Source organism: Alternaria conjuncta (assembly GCF_024043145.1).
Source record: "Alternaria conjuncta strain BMP 0040 chromosome Unknown scaffold_1, whole genome shotgun sequence".
NCBI lineage: Eukaryota > Fungi > Ascomycota > Dothideomycetes > Pleosporales > Pleosporaceae > Alternaria > Alternaria conjuncta.
Window position 1 is genome coordinate 778,810 of NW_026250090.1, and position 14,904 is coordinate 793,713.

Genomic DNA, 14,904 nt, shown 5'->3' on the forward strand with positions numbered 1-14,904 from the left:
GTAGCTTCTGTACATCATACCGCACAGTAACGTGTTATGTGCCCCTAAGAAAGACCGTCATAGCTGCTGAACAGCTGGTCCACCAACCACCCAGATCAAACCACCGCGTACGCTCCAAATCGAGATCGTCGCTTCAAAAGAGACCGGATATCTTTCGCGCCAAAACTCCTTGCCCGTAAAAAGACTATATTCGCAGATAAAGGTCAGGTTCGTGCACTAGACGACCCATGTGATCCACGACGCCGCTGCAAGCATTGCCGGCACTATGATCGATGCATAGGTGTTAACGACCATGTTGTGTGGCGCTGGCGATGATGTTGTCGAGTATACGATTTGGAAGCCAATGTGATCGTCGACGTTTGTTGTGTTAACGCAGTTTGAGCTGTTGACTTCGGGAACATCCTCTGGTTCGGCGAAAGTGATGTCGGCACACTATTGGAATCTATTAGCAACTATGCGGCTGTCATGTTCAGGCGCTTGCACTCACGTTGTAAAGAGCAGCGCCGTGTTGCGCAAGCTCAATAATCTGGATAGTCGCGTTGTCTCCAACCTGGGGTGTATAGTTGGCAGGTAATGGGACTTGCGGTAGACAGAAGGAACCGGGGTATTCTTGGTTTGTAGGCCCTGTTATCTGGAAGACTGGCACCATCGTGTGCGAGTAGTTTAGCGGTTCGTTGCCGTAACCCATGTTGACGTAGAACATGGCGAGCGAGTGGCCTGGGAACCATCCGGGTTGGATTGCGACGGCGCCGCCGTTGACCGGCCACTTTGTGCGATTTTGCGACATCGGCATGCCACCACCTAGAAGTTCATGTTAGTTATCTTCTCCTGCGCGGAATACCCAATCGGGAAAACGTACATGGGTACATCCATTGCATGCCGTATGGAAATCCATATGTGCCGGTGTCTTCGTGGTAGTTGATACCAATCGAGCCATCAGGGATCGATGGGTCTGTGTCAGACTTGGTTCCGTTGGTGTGGATGTTGTTTCCTCTCCATCCTGGGTAGACGATAACGGTATGTGCAGTAGCGAGTGACCTCTTTCGCATCCCTTCCATATTTAATGGGCGGATTCAGTCATCGTGTATCTCGTGTGTGTTGCGGGAGTCGTGAGTGGCTCGTCGTTGATGGGTCATCGCGGTACCATGGGATGGGATGGGATGGGACCAGAGTTCGAGATTTTCGCACACACTGTGTGAGTCAAAGGAGAGTATAGAAGCTTCGTCTTCGCAACTCTGCTTCCTCTCTCATACACAACACACAAGATGGTGCACCTCACTCCCCAGTCCGTCGCCCTCCTCATTCAGAACCCGAACAACCCGACTGCAGCCATAATTGCCTTCGCCATCTTCTTCAACATCGTCGCCACCGCCCCTCTGGCCGGAAATGCCGCTCTCGAGCGATCAGCTATCTTGCAGGCTCTCTGGTATCTCCCCTGCCAGGGGCCATATGCGGAGCTTCTGCGCAACTTGAAGATGTATGCCCACCATGTGGATACCCAACAAGGTGAGTACTCGCTACATCTTGTGCGAGTCCTGCTGACGTCTTAGGACTCACACCAGCAGCCCAAGCCTTCATCCGAAACGAGCAGGTGATAGTACATAGGCTGCTGACAAGGATGACACTCTCTACATACCAGCCTACTCCAGAGGAGTCGGCTTTCATGCATCAGGTGTCTTTCTCTGGCGACGTTGAACGATGGACGAGGATGAACTACATGCTCGCTCCGTACAACGTGCAGGTGCTGATGCGGACGGATGCATAAGGCTTGAAGGACGGCACCGAGGATGCAACATCGGATGGACGATAGACGATAGAACGTATGAACATTTGTATCGTGGATGAAGCGTTTAGAGCGTGTGTGACGTGTATCAGTAGCGAGTGACCAGGTAGCGGCGATAAAAACGAGCTCGGTAAAACGAAACATTTTGGCGGTGCGATGTGGAAAGCAAAGACTGTTGCGTAGCGGAAGTCCTTGTCTTTAACGATTCAGTGACCCGTCAGCTTTGGGGTACACGATTTGATGGCAGTCGACGCAGAACGGGCAGCATGCGGTGGCGGGGGGCATCAGCACTTATGGATTACGGGACTTGGCCTCGAGGGCCTCGTGCAACCATGGCATTGCTCGCCAAAGAGACGCTTCAGGCGAATGAACAGAGCAAAACGGGCCCGCCAGCATGGCCAGCCTTTGCATGTCAGCCCTCGAAGCATTGAGTAGGCAGCGAATAGGCACGTCGCTAGCATATTGAATCTACAGGGGCCAGCGACCACTGAGCTTCGCGTATGCAGGTCTTGTCGGGCGGGAGGGAAAGCCTCTGTCGGCGGAGCGAATAGCGTCCGAGGTGGCCATGCGCATGGCGCCTCTGATTTGCAGAGGCGTGTGATGACTTTGCAGAGTCTCGGCAGTCCGGCCAGGCACCTCTAAGCGCCCAACTACTCCAGAGTCCACATGCCCACCAGCAGACCGCGAGGAAGGTTTCCGGATCTGAAAAATGCCCTCATCCGCGCGACTCGGCCGTGATAGTGTGACCAAGGCGTGATGCAGAATCTTGAAACGCCGCAGCTCCACCGCGTAGGCGACGTCTGTGTTCGTGGGAGAAGAATGCTGAAAGACGCAGACAATCGCGCGCACAGTCAGCTAGCCGCCACTGGCCCCCAACGAACGGCGATCAACGCCCTCGCCGCAATATAATCTCCAGCCGTCAACATGCGCATGTTTCTATCCTCATATCGCTGCATGAGGGCTGCAGTGCAACAGCTGGGGAAGGCCGAGTGTCGACGACGCTGATTGGGAGCTTGTTTCGCCGCCCCTGGTCGCTTGGAAGTGTCCACTGCGCCGGGACGAACGAAGCCTCCATTCGCAATAACCAATTGCTTGAAAAGGCATCTCTTCTGGGCCCGCGTCGTGCCGAGCGCACCAGCACACCATCCGCGCAGTGCCATCTTTCCTGCGGTTCGCTGCTAGTGCCTGTCTGTACGGCGCGAGGTACCGCATTCGTACTCCCCTTGCTTGAGTCAAACGTACATCTTTGCGCACTGGAGTTAGCAGCGAACAAGCATCGCTTTAGCCAAGCGCCATGAGATTGTCGATCGTGTTGGACGCAGGGTGCACGGGTTCGTTGATTCTGGCGTCCGGGATAACGGTTGCGTGAGGTACGACCACTGTTGATGCTGCCAAGTGTGGTGCCATGAGCGCCTTCCTCGAGCACTGAGAGACCATGGCCACCTTCCTGCGATGGGGCTTCTTGCCTCGTCACTCAAGTCATGCCTTCCAACATCGCAGGTGTAAACAGTATCCACCTGACAGGTCTTCCTGGCTCTGCTGGTCACCAACCGTCCTGCATCGATATTCTTCGGCCCGCGGCGTTCATCGAACATTATTACTCAGTTCGATTTTAACTTCGATCACCACCCGACACCAGAGCTACTGACATGTTGTCGCTCGTCCCAGCGCGGAAGAGAAAGGAAGCCCATAATGCGATACAGCTATCTCGTGATAAAGGCAAGGTTCGCGTCATCGAGCGATCAGCAGAAGGCTACTCCAGCGGCTCCACGAAGAACCTACAGGGGCGCAACAGCACCCCTGCTAGCCGTACCTTTACTACACTTCGTCGTGGAAGCATCAGAATCTTCTCAATCTTCCGCAATGGCAAGAGTTGCTACCCATTTCTGCCTGGTACCTCTTGGCTTCTACTGATAGTACCAACAGGTTCCGCTCCCAGCTCCGGCGAGGCTACCTTTGGTAGCACTGGGTCAACGGTCAACAAACTAGCAGACGTACCACGTGTCGATAACATCAATTCCTACTCCAACTCTCCTCTACAATGCCCTGTCGTTCCCGATGTACCTATGACTCTACCAGCTCTCTCCCTAGATCCGGACTCTTCATCGTTACTCCAACTCACAAACGCTGCCGTCTTCGATGGTGAATCAGAACCTATACCAAGAACCCGCACTCCGCCTCCTACACCCATGACAACAAGCTGGTCGACACCAAGTCTCTCCCAGCAACTCACCGCCAAGATCTCCAACGCCCTAATGAACAACGATACGGTGGTGCGTCGACCCAAGATGAGTTCTCGGCCAATGGTTCGAACAGACCATTTCAAGCATCCAAGCGATGACCAGCGAACTACCACCTCGCCCAAAAGCGCCATGTCAGAGGTCCCTTCGCTTCCATCAAGTGTCCTGAGCCCGTCCAGCAGCGTCGCACCGCTGAGCCAGTCCACTGCACCGACATCGTTGGTCTCATCAGGCGCGCCGCTATCTGCTGAAACCACGTACCGAAGTCAGAACGGTCGCCATATAACCGACAATCAACCTGCGCTCTATTGTGAGGCGACCCCAGAACGTTTGCCTCCAAGATTCCTTGTCTTTCCACGTCAAGACGCTCCGCGACTGTGTGAGCCTTCCGTTGCGACTATTGAGAATGCAGCAGCGGCGAAGATCTTCTTCGAGTCCCACTTCAATCAGCTTCTCGGTACCAAGGTTACACCACGATCTATGCGTCGCCGCCAAATGGAGCGGAAGGTATTCACCATGGCCATACCGAACGAGCAACGTCACTCCAAAAGGCGAGAATAGTATCTTGCAGAGACACATCATCTGCGTCAAACCCGTGTCATGAAGTCGAATACCATAGCGCGTCAGACGATGAAAGGCGTGCACATCTCCAATTACGACATCGTAAGAGTCCTCGGGAAAGGTAGCTTCGGTGTTGTGCGTCTCGTTCGCGAGAAGAGTGACAATTGCGGCAGTCTACGCGGAAGCAGCTGCAGTATGGGATATCTCGATGGCTCATTGACGCCAAAAACTGATAGGCCTTCCCCGACCATCCGCAGACAAAAGCAAGTCTTCGCCATGAAGGTCATCAGGAAGTCGGATATGCTTCGCAATAGCCAAGAGGGACATTTGCGAGCAGAGCGAGACTTTCTAGTCGCGTCGGAGAATTCGCGATGGGTGGTTCCCCTTATTTCTGCTTTCCAGGACAACAACAACCTCTATCTCGTCATGGAATACATGATGGGCGGCGACTTCCTGGGCCTCCTTCTTCGCGAAGATATCCTCGATGAAAACGTCGCAAAGTGGTATCTCGCAGAGATGATACTGTGCATTGAGGAAGCACACAAGATGAACTGGATCCATCGCGATGTCAAGCCCGACAACTTCTTGATCACGTCGTCTGGCCATCTCAAGATCTCCGACTTTGGCCTCGCCTTTGATGGGCATTGGGCTCACAACCAGACTTACTACAACGAGCAACGATACGGTCTACTCCGCGACTTGGATCTACACGTCAAAGGCGACGCACAAGACGTTGAAGAAGACAAGGATCGATCAGACGCTCACAAGACCATGAATCTCGTCAATGGAAGCGCAGCGGCCCGCGGTCGTTACCATACCAGACAAGCCTCAACACATGGACCTATCATCGACTGGTTGAACCGAGAGCAGAGGCGTGAATTCGCCAAGAGTGTTGTTGGGACGAGCCAATATATGGCACCAGAGGTCATACGAGGTGAAAGCTACGACGGTCGCTGTGACTGGTGGAGCATTGGTATCATACTATACGAGGTATGTGGGCATGAGATATTATGCTTGTTTACACTGACGATTCCGTAGTGCCTTTACGGCTGCACGCCCTTCTTCTGCGATAACCGCCAAGCTACGAAGATGCGCATACTCGTAGGTTTGGCTATGATACGCCGCGTTCTGGTGCTAACTCGCGCAGGATCATAGGAGGTGGCTGCGATTCCCATCTGACCAGCGGTATGCCCGCCCCAACATCGACCGCGTCCCACTCATGCCAGTTTCACGCAACGCAATCGACCTCATGATGCGACTGCTCGAGGACAGACAAGATCGTCTCTCAGCTAAGCGATACCGTGAGAACGACTGGGTCCTCCGCGACAAAGCTGCTGGTGCGCGCCGCAATCGTAACGTCAACACCACTGGTCACATTGTTTATCCCAACGATGCCGAAGACATTAAGTCGCACCCGTTCTTCCGCAACATTCAGTGGTCACAACTGCATTTGACTCGTCCACCATTCGTACCACGCGTTCACGGCGGTCAGCCAATCACCAAATATTTTGACGATGAGGCCGAGATCATGAGCGCGTCTGATCATCTCGACTCTTCAAGCTACGAAGCTCTCGGAGGGGTGGCAGACCCTGCGGTAGAAGTTCAAGACGGTGGGGATGATGTCATGTCCCCGGTCCAGCCGAGTGCCCAGCATGATGGTGCAGCTACGCCCGCTCAAGAGGGGTTCGCTAAGTCATTGCGGGACATGAAGAGACGCAAACGAGAAAAGAAACGACCGCGCGACAAGCTTCTTCGAGATCCAGATGTCAGCCAAACTGTTCTGGAGATCAGGAAGAAAGGTGCTTTCGTGGGTTACACTTATCGCAGGCCTAGATTCTCGTTGTTAGACTTGGAGGACAAGATCGCTGCAAGACCTCACATCACACGCGGTGGGATAGTTGCTGCGAGTGCTTAGTGCCGTAGGTTCTTTGTGCTGTCTGGCGGAGTGTAGGGTTTCTTCGGAATGGATTGTTAAGTTCTTGAGCCCATCGGGATGCGCATGGTCCTGTACTTGCTGTTCGATTATCACTAGAAGATGTAATCTCTCTCACCTTGACCGCGATCTCAGTCTCCCACCTCAGCGGTCAGCATCGCATTGAAGATACTACTAGCGCTGTCTGGAGCACAGGTGAGATCTATATCATGCCCGTCTTTCTCAGTAACAAACCTTCCTACACCACACTTTCCGTCTAAACCTCATCACACAACCATTACAGTCAAGCAAAAGCGATACATCCCCTCAACATGATGCTCTCCAGAGCCATTCTGCTATGCTTTGCCGCACTCACTAGCATCACCGTCGGTACTGCCCCCGCAAGAGACCCCAATGACGCGATGCCAGTCTTTCTCAGCCACAAAGGCAAGCCCATACCCGTCGACAAGCCCACTCTCAACCCTCCAGTTTTGGACATAAGCGAGTACCTGGTCAAACAGCTCAAGCACCAGACAGTAAACGAGGTCAAAATGTGGAACGACAGCAAGATCAACTACGCGTGCAAGAAGATCTTCACTAAAGAAGGCTACAAAGTCGAAGACATTGAGATGTTCGAGGTTGAGTACGAAGATGTGAGTTTGAACTGATGTCTGCTGTTGTCAAACGACGGTGTGCTAATGAGTCGGTAGTGCTATGAGAAACCATGGGTCATGTGCCGCCACAAAGACGCCTGGTACCAACCCGACCTCATGAACTTCTACATCGGCCTGATTCCCGTCAACTTGCGTCGATTCAACCGCCACTTCATCGCGTTGCCAGCTGACGACAAAGGCGGTCGAGATATTTACAACGACTACGACACCATTGTCTGGAAAGGGCAAGCCAGCCTACACAACATCATCGCCGAGTCCGCAAGGTCAATGGGCCAGTACGTAGGCGGAGGCTTTGGAATCTGGAGTAAGTATCTCGCTCTCTATTGTAGCTTTTTCTTATTGCTGCTAACCACATCTCACTCCCTCTAGGTTCTGGTACCCTCATGTGGTCCGATCAGACGTGGTCTGACCTCGTCGAAAACAACGCGACCGCGGTGATGAACCCTACGTCTCAGATCTCTCTCGAAGAGGCATTCGCTCAGACTATGGTGCTTGCCCTCGCGGAGTTTTCGGGCATACCTTTGGGTTCTTTCATCCCCGAGTACGAGAAGATTCGGCAGGTGGTCTTCACTTTGTGGGAGAGCTTCATGTGGGTCTTGACTGCTAATGACCAAGTATTTTGTCAGAAGAGGATTTTGGAGGACAGTCCTGCCGGTTTGCCAAACCAGCTTCCAGATATTAAGGTCTAGATTGGCAGGTCTGATGGATCTGGTGGTAGCGAAGGGATGATCGAGTTGGCTTCACAAATGGGTCAAGTCAAGGGTGGGCTTGGAAGCAAATCGGGTTCTTCATGTCTTTGGTGGAGGTATGAACATCTATCCAAATACACCCAATCAAAACTAAAAACTATCCCGTCTCCCTCTCTTCCACCACCTCCTCTCGCCCGTCCCACCAACGCCACGTACAGTATTCCTCCACATATCTCTCAGACACCGGCCGTATACCGCCCACAACACACTGGCTATTACACAAATCGCAATAACGCCCGTAGAAACACCCAGACCGATTGACGCTGGTACGCTAAGACCGCGGTCAGGCTCCGATGTAATTGAGGGTAGTGCGGTGGATGAAGAGGGAGTTGCATCAGACGAAGACGAGAAGAGAGTTGTTTGTAGACTGGAAGATGGGTCTGGAGGAGGCGTTGTAACAATAGATGTAGAGGTAGTGGGAATCACTGAAGATGACTTGTCATCTCCAGTCTCAGTAGTCGATGTTGTCGTTCCCGCGTATGTCGACGAGGGTACTGTAGTGATAGGATTCGGTCTCGTGACTATGGGAAAAGTCTCCAAATCAGTTGGGGTTGTGGGTGTTGCGTTTATGGTAGTCACGATAGTAGTTGCGATAGTAGTTGCGGGACCCATTGATATGATTATTGGGGGGTCGCCACCAGTTTTCGTGGATGCTGACATTGTCGCCGAGACAGCTTGTCAGTGTTGTGATGGGCTTAGGTACCTAGGTAGTCTTGTGGCTATGTGAGGCGGTATGAGGGGGGTGGAGTGCGGCGACATGATGCGGGATTGCGAGAGGGCAGTAGCGACAGAGTACCTAGATTGTTAGGTGCTTGCTTGAGAAACGGAATGCGGCATCTTGTTTGCGCGGTGGTGTGACGAATGAGTGTGTTGGCGTGGAGTTGTTGGGATCGCGTGGTGGTGGGTTGTTTGCTTGGTCGATATAGGACTGGAATTCTTCTATGGATCAAAGAACGAGATAGATTCCTGGAGTTCATGAAGCATCATAGGTATGTATATCTTGACGGGAGCTGAATGTATCGCAAGAACTACCTTCCTAGGTAGGCAGAGAGTCCTGGAGACAGTGGCTGGCAGATGATATGTGTAAAATTTACCCCTACGCTCATTTGTATAATCCAAACCTTCATATCTTTTAAGACACGCAAATCAACTAATTGGTCGTAGTAGTAGTTCATTTGTTTGCATCCGCCTGTTGGTGTTCGGGCAGGGCAGCGAGCTCGGTGCTGGAGTCAAGAAGGTCCGACGAACACGGAACTCGGACGTCACCCATATCCGGACTCACTCAACGACCGTTTGTTTCAAGACTTTCCTTTTGCATATACCCCACAGCTGCAATAACGGAACTACATCATGTCAGCCTCGGACGACCTCACGAATCTTGCGACCCCGCCAGCGTGCATTGCAGACTTTTGTCTGATCCCCCTGGGCACCCCCACAGCATCGGTGTCCAAGGAAGTCGCGGAAGTGCAGCGGCTCCTCAAGAAAAGCGGCTTGGATTATTCGATGCATTCGGCGGGGACAACAGTTGGTATGTGCCTGCACACACCCCACCTTCTGAATTCTGTACGCTCTCGCGTGCGAGCCAACCCTCTTCTCGGCCGGTATGCGGGCCTGGTGGCTTGGAAGGTGGAGGGGTATATGGAACATTCTTGAATGTGCATGCTAATTATGGTTAGAGGGCTCGTGGGACGACGTTATGCGGGTCATAGGGCAATGCCATGCGATGCTGCATCAGAATGGGATTGTGAGGATTCAGAGCGATATTCGTGTGGGGAGCAGGACGGACAAGAAGCAAGGATTCAAGGACAAGGTGGACGCTGTGGAGAAGCTGCTCAAGGAGGATCAAGGCGCAGCGTTGTAATGGGCCGAGTATCAGGATGCGCGTGACTGAAGGAATGTGTGTGTTGTCTCAGTTGCAAGGTCGCCAGGTCATCCACGTGTACCAACCACCTGCGATAACGACGGATGCATGAAAACAAATTTCACGACTACAGATGATGTACCCGCGCACGGCAGATCTGCCTGCCAAAGCTCGGATGGTGATTCAAACAATCGGCCGCTGCTATTATTGGGCAATTTCCTACTCGACGGCGTGGAGCTGCTGGGGTAGCTGGGCTATAGCGAAGATGGGGAAATTAGTACCTGACAGGCCAAACGGCAGCGATGGAAGCATATTGTGTTGACATGTGGCTAGACGTAGGGCTTTTTGAAACTTGTCGATCAAGGTGGCAGTGGTGGCAGCGAATCACTCGCAGCGGGATGCTAGTCTGTAACGTAGACGTGCATGCAACGGCTCCAGGCTCTTCACCGCCAGTCGCGATGTTCAGGTAGACTAAACCGGATGCGAGGGGCGGGTGCTGTCTGCGCACGGCCGACGAGCGGTTGTGTAAAAAGTTGGCGGCATCATCCTTGACGTCGGTACCTTTCACCCGGAAAATCCCCTCGAGTGCCGCATGTGCTCCCACGCTCTCTCCACCACGACACGCCCATCTATACCTGCCCACACCGCCCGCAATATTCACTGCCCGCCCGTCACCCCGCCCATCCCGTCCGAAATACGCCCACCCCCCGGAATTGGCCTCGTGTGATCGCATGGCGAATGCACGCGACAGCAGCATCATCTGCCAATCCCCAGCACCCGCGCGGTAACCACGTCGACGCTCCACGCATCAACCACCCACCATGGCCTTCAACTTCAACTGGTCGCCGCTGATAGCCGACACGTCGAGGGCGCGCGACATGCTGACGACGGCCCTCAACAAGTCGCCCAAGCCGCCGATTATCGTCGACGACATCATCGTCACCGAGCTCAATCTCGGCACCACCCCGCCCGAGCTCGAGATACTGGAGATTGGAGACTTGGCTGAGGACCGGTTCAGGGGCATCTTCAAGATGTCGTACGCGGGCGACGCGTTTCTGACGCTCAAAACAAAAGTCCAGGCAAATCCGCTGAAGACGTATCTCTCCAACAAGCCAGACTTTGCGTCACCGCAGCCGCTGGCAGCGTCATCGGGCTTGACTATACCGTTGCAAATTACACTGTCTAATATCCGACTGTCCGGTTTCGTCATCTTGGTCTTCTCCAAACAAAAGGGCTTGACGCTGGTCTTCAGGAACGACCCTCTGGATTCGCTCAAGGTCTCGTCGACGTTTGATTCAATCCCCTTTGTGCGCGACTACCTGCAAAAGGAGATTGAGGGCCAATTGCGTGTGCTGTTCATGGAAGATTTGCCAGCTATCATTCACAGGTTGTCGCTACGCATGCTGTCGCCCGAGTACCAGGAAATCGAAACAGAAGAGCGGCTAGAAAGCGCCAACGATACCACCGCAGCCATCGACCCTCTCGCATCGCCACCACAAGACGCTGTCGATGCGTTCGGCAACCCACTAGACGAAGCACAGATCTCGGCCTTGTCGCTCGACTCTGGCGAGATCCACGCCTCCTTCTCCCAGAAGAACATCCTTCGCCTAGCCGCCCTCTCCGAATCGCAACGAACCCTTTCTCTCTTCACACCCGGCATTCGCGATGCTGTCTTCCGAGCGTGGGCAGGTCACCCGGACAGGCCCGAGTCTGGTGCTGCGACACCGGCACTCACACAAGGCAGTTTGTCAAGGATACAGTCGACGTTTGGCAGCCTCAAGTCTGGCGCTTCGTCAGTCGCGTCTGGCAGCACAGGCAACGAGACGCTGAGCTCGCGACCCACCATGGCATCGGCGTACTCGACATCGGCGGGGCTCAGTCTTGGCTCAAGTCGCTCACGCACAGGTGGCATGCGGAAACGGAAGAAGCGCGTTGTTGATCTACGCAAGAAGGACGGCGTCGACTCCGGCGTCTCTACAGGCGCCAACACACCGCTACCCAGCGCTTACGCCTCCGAGACATCGAGCGTCATACCAGAGGAAAGAGAGGCAGAGGAAGAACTCGCTACCCCACCAACGAGCCCCGCACAACCTGGCATGCGCTTTGAGAGTAGACGTGGCAGTCTGGACATCGGTACGCCAAAACGGATACCAGAAGAACCTCCTGCATTTGGCCCTCTTCTCGCCCCTGCGCCAGTCCTCTCAGAGTCATCGAAGCATGGCAAATCGAAGCAAAAGACCCCACCAGCCGCTCACCTCGAAGACCCATTCATATCCCACACCTCTTCCAGGCGTCCGCCGCTGTCGCGCAATAAGCTACGCCAAGCACAGCAATCCACCTCGCCGCTCCTCCGCTCCCTGTCGTTTGACAAAGTCTCATCGCTCTCAGCCCTCTGCTCGCCGCCGCGCACATCTTCCCCACCGAACGCTGACGTCATGGCCAGCTCCGGCGGCATCCTCGAACAAGCATGGATGACGAAGATGGCGCAGGAGATTGCTCGGAAAGTCCAAGAAGAGAAGGACCGATCGTCTCGGCGACCATCACACACCCGGACGAAGACAGCACCCACAGGGGGCTTTTGGCAGAGCGACGATGAGATCGAAGCACCGCCCGCTTACGTTGCGTAAGCAATGATGAAGTTATGAGCCATGACGATTTTCACGACGTACTGTCTTCGTACATATTAGTTCTTGCATGTCATTTTTGTCCATCACTTGTTGTTTCTTTTGTCCATTAAACTGCTTGTTAGCATTGGCGTATCAGGATTGGGAAAAGCTCGTTGTCGTTGGATCAACTTGAGTATATAACTTAGGGGGTTAGTGGGGCTCTAAACATAATGAGCGGTGCATAGAAGAGCCATGGAGAACGAAGGGGCAAGCGCGATATAGTGTCGTCGCTTTTACATATCAGACTACTAATCTCATTACCGAAGACGACGTATGCGTCGCTAAGAAGAGTAAATATCGAATCACTCTCATCTTCACAAGACAATATTCGGTGTACTTGACATCTTTCCATTATTCTATCTCACAACCTTCAAGGTCCTGGTACAGGGATAGCACCAATCTGCACCATCAATCCAAAGATATCCGGCTGTCCCAACTCCTCCGCAATCTGGCCATTCTCAAATCGATAGATGTTGAGCGCTGTCATGCAAATGCTCTTTCCGGTAGGAGCAACGCCCATAAAAGGTCCATTGTGTGTACCGCGCGTTTCAAAGCGACATACGATTTTGTCGCCCTCGGCAATGGTTTCTTTGATCGTCCATTGGATGTCGGGGAAGGCGCTGCGCATCATGCCCAGGATTTGGAGGTAGCCGTCAAGACCTTGGAGAGGAGGGCCGCCGAAGGGGACGTGGAAGGTCGCGTTAGGTGAGATGACTTCTTTTCCGATGGCGACGTCGCCGCTGTTTATGAACTCCGTAAAGCGGGTCAGGTAGGGGAGGAGGGCGGAGGACATTGTCTGTGAGGTGAGTGATTAGAATTGGTGGGTGCTGAGAGAGTGTGGGATGGGGTTCGTTACGTTGTTTGGAGTTGGTGTAGGTTCCTTGCTGGATGAAAATGTTTCTTTTTGCGCACAAAAAGACGATGTAGATTGCAACTACGATCTAAGGGTAGAATTGATAACCTCGAAATTGATGTTGTAGTGATGAGATATGAGTAACGATCGCGAGCAGCTACGTCTTTATATCACACCTGTTGTACTGTAGTAACCATCCGACAGAAAGCTGAATAATCGCCACCAGACTGCCTTACCAAATCACACGTCTGTATCGCCTATTCATCACCTAGTGAGTTACCGTCGGTTACTACCGGTTGATTTCGAAAGCTATGGGTCCTAATCGTGGAAGGTTCCAAGATTATCCTTAGAGCGTCACCTACGCCGCTATAGGGCCGACGACGGTCTAGCGTGGTAAAGATCGAGGCAAAAGTCGCATGTACTGATACGTGTCTTGGTGATATATGATGAGGACTGAGTCGTGTTGCTGTAGTAGACGGTTGTTGCGATATTGCACATAGCACGCGACTTGGGGCGTAGACGCCATAGTGACGATTATCAAAGAATAGCCAGCTACCTACGCGCATGTGAAAATGCGATAAGCAGAACAGTAGCGGCTATATAACTAGAGCATACCAGCCTGAGTAAGGTCGGTGCCTTGCATGCGTTGTTCGGATGTTGTGCCTTTCGGATGATGAGACTTCGGATGGTGTACCACCGGATGTTGTACGAAATGAAAAGAAGAGAACGCTCATGCACGAAACGAAAAGGAAGGAACGCTGATCCACCTAGAAACCAGACGTCAGATTCACTGCGAAAGTGCAACCGTTCTTTCACGTTTGTCAAGTCTCCAACGTCCGAAAAGAATAGTGCGAAAGAGGAGGATACGGGATATTATAGTTCTGAGCAGTACCGACTTGTATCCTACCTACATTGAAATCTGTGTAACGACGTTCCCGCTATCAGCTAGAGATGAGCAAAAAGTCTGCTAATCCGCAACGTCCCAACTGCGAAAGCTTGAACGGGCCAAAAAGAATAGCCCTGCGCGAACGCAGAACTAACACACTGAAACCCTTGGGCTTTGACTCATCGGAGGTTTGAACTCCGGACCTTCAGTGTACTAACAGGCTTTTGAGGGCCTTTGTTAGACTGACGTGATAACCAACTACACCAACGAGCCTTGCTTGATGAACTTTGGCCAAAAAGACCAAAATATGTACCAAGTCAAAAAATGCACTTTTGCGTGGTCTGAATTTTACAAGACGCCACGACGAGGATGAAGAAGTGGTTTTGAATCTTTGGGCTGAAAGGCTAAGCGTTCTACGGTCAAAGTGGGGAATTACATGTCACTGAGCAGACGTGGTTGGGTCAGGGGCCGGCGGTGCGCCATCACGAACCTACCTTTACCCGGGCGGACAGGAACACCAAACGCCAACATTACCGTGATAATCACTACGTTCCCACTGCAGCTGGGTCTTGAAGATCAGCAAACCAAGTCCAACCCTTGCCACGATCCGCAAACCATGGGATGACCTTGAGAACAGAAAAGCCCATGTCCGCTCACGACTTCGGCCCGATACCAGCAATAACCGATGCCAGCGTTGCCGTCCCCGCGTTTTGTTAAGG

General features: G+C 52.9%; 8 protein-coding genes and 1 non-coding gene across 9 annotated transcripts; 6 read left to right on the forward strand and 3 right to left on the reverse strand.

Annotated features, from left to right (window-relative positions):
* Positions 1–216: 216 nt before the first annotated feature.
* J4E85_000264 (uncharacterized protein) lies at positions 217–1,058 on the reverse strand (the record flags this gene model as incomplete). The annotated part of the gene is made up of 3 exons (XM_051464557.1): positions 217–432; positions 488–801; positions 860–1,058. 3 exons carry the CDS (start codon positions 1,056–1,058, stop codon positions 217–219), a joined length of 729 nt encoding a protein of 242 aa, XP_051331078.1.
* A 207-nt stretch (positions 1,059–1,265) lies between these two features.
* Positions 1,266–1,765, forward strand: J4E85_000265 (uncharacterized protein; the record flags this gene model as incomplete). Its single annotated transcript, XM_051464558.1, has 2 exons — positions 1,266–1,506; positions 1,551–1,765. The coding sequence occupies 2 exons, from the start codon at positions 1,266–1,268 to the stop codon at positions 1,763–1,765; spliced, it is 456 nt and encodes a 151-aa protein (XP_051331079.1).
* A 1,667-nt stretch (positions 1,766–3,432) lies between these two features.
* On the forward strand, positions 3,433–4,584 carry J4E85_000266 (uncharacterized protein; the record flags this gene model as incomplete). Its single annotated transcript, XM_051464559.1, has 1 exon — positions 3,433–4,584. One exon carries the CDS (start codon positions 3,433–3,435, stop codon positions 4,582–4,584), a length of 1,152 nt encoding a protein of 383 aa, XP_051331080.1.
* A 39-nt stretch (positions 4,585–4,623) lies between these two features.
* Positions 4,624–6,499, forward strand: J4E85_000267 (uncharacterized protein; the record flags this gene model as incomplete). Its single annotated transcript, XM_051464560.1, has 3 exons — positions 4,624–5,574; positions 5,623–5,685; positions 5,732–6,499. 3 exons carry the CDS (start codon positions 4,624–4,626, stop codon positions 6,497–6,499), a joined length of 1,782 nt encoding a protein of 593 aa, XP_051331081.1.
* A 329-nt stretch (positions 6,500–6,828) lies between these two features.
* On the forward strand, positions 6,829–7,859 carry J4E85_000268 (uncharacterized protein; the record flags this gene model as incomplete). The annotated part of the gene is made up of 3 exons (XM_051464561.1): positions 6,829–7,149; positions 7,207–7,474; positions 7,540–7,859. The coding sequence occupies 3 exons, from the start codon at positions 6,829–6,831 to the stop codon at positions 7,857–7,859; spliced, it is 909 nt and encodes a 302-aa protein (XP_051331082.1).
* A 1,410-nt stretch (positions 7,860–9,269) lies between these two features.
* On the forward strand, positions 9,270–9,780 carry J4E85_000269 (uncharacterized protein; the record flags this gene model as incomplete). Its single annotated transcript, XM_051464562.1, has 2 exons — positions 9,270–9,447; positions 9,596–9,780. 2 exons carry the CDS (start codon positions 9,270–9,272, stop codon positions 9,778–9,780), a joined length of 363 nt encoding a protein of 120 aa, XP_051331083.1.
* An 821-nt stretch (positions 9,781–10,601) lies between these two features.
* Positions 10,602–12,407, forward strand: MDM34 (ERMES complex subunit; the record flags this gene model as incomplete). Its single annotated transcript, XM_051464563.1, has 1 exon — positions 10,602–12,407. One exon carries the CDS (start codon positions 10,602–10,604, stop codon positions 12,405–12,407), a length of 1,806 nt encoding a protein of 601 aa, XP_051331084.1.
* A 409-nt stretch (positions 12,408–12,816) lies between these two features.
* J4E85_000271 (uncharacterized protein) lies at positions 12,817–13,239 on the reverse strand (the record flags this gene model as incomplete). Its single annotated transcript, XM_051464564.1, has 1 exon — positions 12,817–13,239. The coding sequence occupies one exon, from the start codon at positions 13,237–13,239 to the stop codon at positions 12,817–12,819; it is 423 nt and encodes a 140-aa protein (XP_051331085.1).
* Positions 13,240–14,360: 1,121 nt separating this feature from the next.
* Positions 14,361–14,458, reverse strand: J4E85_000272. Its single transcript has one exon. It is a non-coding gene; the product is annotated as a tRNA-Val (tRNA).
* Positions 14,459–14,904: the final 446 nt, after the last annotated feature.